General features: G+C 38.5%; 1 protein-coding gene across 1 annotated transcript in view; it reads right to left on the reverse strand.

The window, feature by feature from the left end:
- The window catches only part of SNX7 (sorting nexin 7), a 24,311-nt gene extending 23,846 nt beyond the window's left edge, over positions 1-465 (reverse strand). The window contains exon 1 of the mRNA XM_009697089.1: positions 287-465. Within this exon, the coding sequence (XP_009695391.1) occupies positions 287-430 (144 nt within the window). The 5' untranslated portion in view covers positions 431-465. The remainder of the gene's footprint in view (positions 1-286) is intronic.
- Between the last annotated feature and the right edge of the window lie 5,383 nt (positions 466-5,848).

Genomic DNA, 5,848 nt, shown 5'->3' on the forward strand with positions numbered 1-5,848 from the left:
GATTGCAGTAGAAAATGTTATTCTCATATAGAACTGATTTGGCTGTTGAAGAATTGTTAGCTATTTTCTCAGCATAAAAAACCTAAGCACCTATGTGTGTAGACTTATACTGAATTTTTTTCAGAATCTACTGCACAGTTTCATACCAGTTTAGTGGTCTATAACTCATGGCAAAATCAGGGTATAATTTAAATTTAGTAATATCGCAGAGAATCGTATGCAAGAAGAGTGAAAATGCTACTACTGTTATCAATGTAAGCCATTATAGCCATGAGTAGATGCTTACCTTTGTGACTACTCTGTATGTAATAAATGTTTCAATGGCTGTAATATGGCTTTCAGGATCATCGACTGTAATGAAGAGATCTCTTAATTCTGGTTCATCTTCAAATTTATACTGGTTTATCATTGATAAGGGGGATATTGGCATGGAAGGACTGAATGAGGTTACCTCAGCCAGTGATGTATCCTACAGATAAGACATGAGAACATCCATATGAATACATCTCTATATACAAACACGCACATGCAAACACCTATGTCTCAGATGCTAAAATGGCAAGCTTTTAAATAGTCTGGTAAAACAGATAAAACATAGAGCAGATGAAAGAATTATATAGTACACGGGAAACCTATTATCCTTTTCAGTGTTTGCTTCAGTGAGGATGTAAAAAATAAGAATGAGATTTATTATAAAACTGATGAAAGAGCAAAATGCTACCATTTGACAAGAAGGTTATGCATAGCTAGAAAGAGAACTTGCCTATGAATGCTAAAATTAGTCATGAATCCAAGCACCCAGTAATTGTGTAGGATACTTACCAGCTTTATTAAAATTGTTAGAAGCCAGTTACTCAGGACTTACGAAGTTTGAATTATCTCTAATAACCTGAACAGGGTGGATAAAAAATGATGATTTTAAAAGAAAACAAGACAAAATCCAAATGAGAACTTTTATTGGAATTGGATATTTCAGTTTGCATACCTTTTAAAATAAAATTTTAAATGGAAAACTTTTACAGAGACATAAATTTAATCTTTTCAAAAAGAAAAAGATTAAGTAAGGACGCAGTACAAATTTGTTGCTTAATTTCTAAAAAAAAGTCAAACCACTGTTTTGCTGAAGTGGAAAACCACTTTTTGATAGCATCAACCACTTCCACCACACCTCTCTAAGAATATGCCCCCATAGCAGCTGCTTCTGCCCAGTGCTTTCAACGGTAATCACATAAATGCTGAGAAACCCAGTGAAAATTAGAAACAGGCAAAAAATCTTGTTTTCTTTCTTAGATGTAAGTCTGGATGAGATCTACTAATCTAAAATCTTGAAGGATACAGTCAGTAGGAAAATAAATGAAATTGACTAACACCATGAAAGAGCATAATAAATGAATAAATCACTAAAAATAGTAACTTTGGTCAATTAAAATCAATCATTATGTTTTAAATATCAAACATTTTATACACTTTTCCTAATATATCCAATGCAATGAGGTATTTTTATAACAGACTTTAAAATTAATCTGTTTTCTAGAGGTTTTCTGCAAGTGTAGTTAGGCTACGCTAACTACCAAGTGGCAAAGAGTTGCCCGTTCCGGTGCCTCACTAGCTATGGAGCAAGAAGAAAAAGGATGCTGCTAAAGAGAAAACTGCTCAAAGGGCAGGAGTGGAAATGCGGGAGTCCACAGAAACTAGAGACACAGCATCATCCCGGGGCCGGTCTCGTGGGCGTGAAGAGCACACCACCGCAGCACTGCTGAGCTTGGCGAGTTGCTGGTTTTCCTTTGAATTCAACTGCATCAAAACTTCCTCTGGAACACTTTCTCTCTTGCTCTTCTCCTGCCTTAAACCTCATTGCCTACTGCCATCCCTCTCCTTTAGATTTATCAACGTGCTCCCACAAATAGAGAGTAGAAATTTATATTGGGAATTATGCCCAGAAAGCACTGATGTACCAGTTCTCCTCCCATCACTTATGTGCAGTTCTTTGAACAGGGGGACAGAAGCAAGACCGAAGACTAAAGGCAATGCTTTACATATTATATAGCTGCTTACTTGCACACCCATCAGTCATTGTACTTTTACTCAGTGTGTTCCTACCCATGATCTCTATACTGCTATCCAGCCAGCACTGTCCTGAGTGGTGGAGGATGAAGAAAGAAGCTGTTTTCACTGCCCGCTAGCACTACCTGGCCGTGCTCTACATGAAGAATGAGGACTGCTACTTCAGAGCAGCCCACGCGATTCAAAGCGCTGACACAGGGGGACATTTCCAGGGAACGAAAAATGCGCGTGAGCATGTAAGGGACTTGAATGGCCATATAGCTTGAGGAATAATGACTCTGCAAGGTGTAAATTGGATCAAGGCAAATGTGTTTCATATTTTCTCATTTTCCATGGGTCATTAATATCTTAATGTTTCATTCTTCCTTCTAGATTGCTACTATAAAAATTGCTCTATACAGGCAGGTTTCTGAAAGTATATTTTTATATGGAAGGCCTTATGAATATGTGGTTTGTGAAACAAAACACGGGCAATAAAAATGCATAGAATAAGCAGGTCTTCAGTTTTGTTCTCTTACAGCTCTAGTATTCATCTGCACTTGAATGAATGCATGTGAGTTTTAAACAAGCATCTGTTTCTCCTTCTTTATCCTTGTGATACTTCAGGTTTACTTCCAGCAGTTCTTGAAATTCATGTGCCAGAAGTCTGATGTCATCACAGAAACACAGTAAAAAAAGATGATAATTTTCTATTTTCTATACAGCTATAATTTTGTGGTCAGAACTATGTTATTGTGTGCATACAGATGAGGGCAGAAGGAGTTTTGTGGCACAGGGAAAACGGACAATTCTTCTAGCTTTCGGGTTGTATAACTTTAAAAAAAACGAAACTTTTTTCCTCTTCATCCATGCAAAGAGCATCAAGGCCCTGTCCCAGATAATGATGTCCTTTCCCACACCTCCCCCAGCCCCACCTACCTGCACTACCCCTTCTCCCTTCTGAGCCCCTTCACTACTGACAGCAGTCAGCAGAGCTGTGTGTGCTGATCAGCAAACAGGTTCATGCATTTTGATTTACTGGCCAGAAGACCAAACAGACAGAAAATCAGCAAGCTCCTGGCAGCATGAGAGCCTTGTTCTGGGTCTCCTTCCTCTAATACTTGCAGTTAACCCTATCTCACTCTCACATTGGCTGCAATTGGTCAGTAAGACTTCAAAATAAATAAGAGAAGGAAAAAACTCATACAGCAGGAGCAGCCTCAGAGTAGGCTGAGCACACAGCTGAGCCTGTAGCTCTCTGCAGAAGACATCAAGCCTGGGGGTTTGCCTAAACTCCACTCCTGCTCAGAGCATGGACCCGTGACTCAGGGTTGCCTCCATGCCTCATCCATCCATCCCTCCCTCCCTCCCAGTTAGGGATCCAGGGCTTGCAATCTTCTGAGGCCAGGGATCCAAAGCAGGTCTGGAGATAAAGGACGTGGTGGCAAAGTTTGTCTTATAAGAGAATAGCTTAGTTGTTGAAGCATGTTGTTGGAGCATTCTTCAAAGAAGCAAAGAGATTCACAAAGACAGAATAGTTCCTTGGCCAAAAAGTTCACTTATGAATCAGTCTCAAATCCTTGATCACTTGTTTGGGAAGGAAAATTAGCCTCTATGCAATTCTGAAGTGGCATGTACATCTTTTCCAGAAATACCATTAATTAAGTTTTCTGTAATTATGGAGACAAACACTGTAAAACAGAGATTGAAAGAAGAGCTGCTAAAGATTTTAAGTATTAACCAAAGTGCTGACAGCTTTGTCAATGCTAGATCACTGTGTCAGTTAACAAGGAAGGCAAAGATTAACTGAATGGTACTGTGATACATGTGCGACTCTATACTTTGAAACTAATGGAAGACAGCAGGTTGAAAACATTGTATTTGTGTGACTCATAACTCAACCCCCAGAAGTTGCCTCTGCTAAAAAGACCTTTTTCCATGGTAACGGAAACTAGGATAAAGTGAAATGCACGTCACATCATAAAATGCTTTCTCAGAGTTGCCAAAGAAGATGCTAGTTTGTAATACTTGAGATATGTCACAGGATACTGGGTCAATGGTTTATGACACTATCAGGTTAAATGTCTATGAATTTTCATAAAATAAAAGCCCTGTGTTTACATCGTGAGTAATAACTTAGGGTATTGAGGTTGACAATTTTTAAGAATCTCATTTTTCACCATTTTGGGAGCTGGTACATTTCATTGACTGAACTGAGAAAGATGAAGTCGACGTCCGTGTCAGGCACCGAGCCCTGCACTGCTGCTGCTGTCCCACTTGGCCTGCAAACGCTATACCACTACCTTAAAGATAGTGGTGTGAGAAACCCCATTAAAAAACAATTTAAAACAAGATGGTCCTGAAACAGTACATTATGGAAAAATCAGTTTTAAAAAAACTTAGTCTGAAGCTACATTTAGCCTGTCAGTTTCCCTTGAGCATATGGAACATGAACAAATGGGGTATAATGCCCAATCAACCTCACAGATTTTCATCAGCTCAAAAGATTAGCCCCCAAACTGCACCTGAAAGCAAACTGTGAATTTCTGGTCTATATATAAGCGCTACACGCACGTGTCCAAGCTTTGGAAAGAATGCTGTATTTTCACATAATATGACAAATTTTCTTGTTTGCAGGAATAAGTTATCATGTGGCATGCATTAACAGTAGTTAAGATTTAATGTAAGTAAGAAACATTTGCATGAATCCAAGTAGCAGAAATTGAAAGACATAAGTATTTGCCATATAGCAGCAGTAACTCATATCAACTACACTTGTTTTTATTTTTTATTCCCAAGGAACATCGCTCTTGACAAGCAAGCAGCATAACTGTCGATACACTGTATTGATAGGCGGATACCTGCATGCAGAACTGCCTGAGCTTACCTAGTAAAAGCAAAAGGATCCAAAGTAAGAAACAACCAACTAAAATTATATTTTAGTACTGCTTTTGCATGCAAGTTCAGTGAATCATTCATCTCTTTATGTCAAATCAAGACTGGTGCCTTCCTAGAAAATACGATTTAGCTAGACCCTAGTTATGCTTCAGAAAAACACAGATAACTTGGTGAAATTTAGACTCACCTCTTGCATGTTACAGACCATTAAATCACCTAATAGTCCCTTCTGGCCTTAAAATACATGAATTTCCAGAAGTTTACTACAGTCAAAGTTTAAATACATAGCTCTTAAGAATGAAGCTTTTATTCCAATGTTTTTGTTCATGTGTACCAAAAAATGTATCTCGTTTACAGAAATATATAAAAAAATACATTTAATTCATATGATAATTGGTCCTGAAAACACGTTTCATGTCACATTTTCAAATAGGAAACATATCTGCTGTTTCTCTCCAATGTCACACATCCTGTCACACAGGTCAGAAGTCTCAAAAAGTGAACAGGGCCTTATCCCTCTCTCTCTTTTTCCCACCTTAGCTCCCTGTATGTCCTTATGTTATGCTTTAGATGCTGCCTGTGTGCTTTCAGGATGTGGACCCTACTGTAACATTCATTTTATTCCCTTCATCAAAATACAGATGTTACCTTCTCGAACCTCCTATGTGAAGATACTAGACTTGCCTTCATCTTTTAAAAGAGAACTCAAACTGAAACATGGAAATATTTATTTAAATACACCTGCGATTACTAGATACGACTGTTTATTTAGTTGACAGATACATACATGGTACATGACAAAGGTGATGATAAGGGCACAGCGAGTCCAGATTACGTTGCAGATTTAAGGTAAGAGCAGTTACGACTTGCACACTTGTCTGAAGTCGCAGCCCCCCCTTTTCGTGCC

The sequence above is a fragment of the Cariama cristata genome, unplaced genomic scaffold (assembly GCF_000690535.1).
Source record: "Cariama cristata isolate BGI_N322 unplaced genomic scaffold, ASM69053v1 scaffold25623, whole genome shotgun sequence".
Taxonomy (NCBI): domain Eukaryota; kingdom Metazoa; phylum Chordata; class Aves; order Cariamiformes; family Cariamidae; genus Cariama; species Cariama cristata.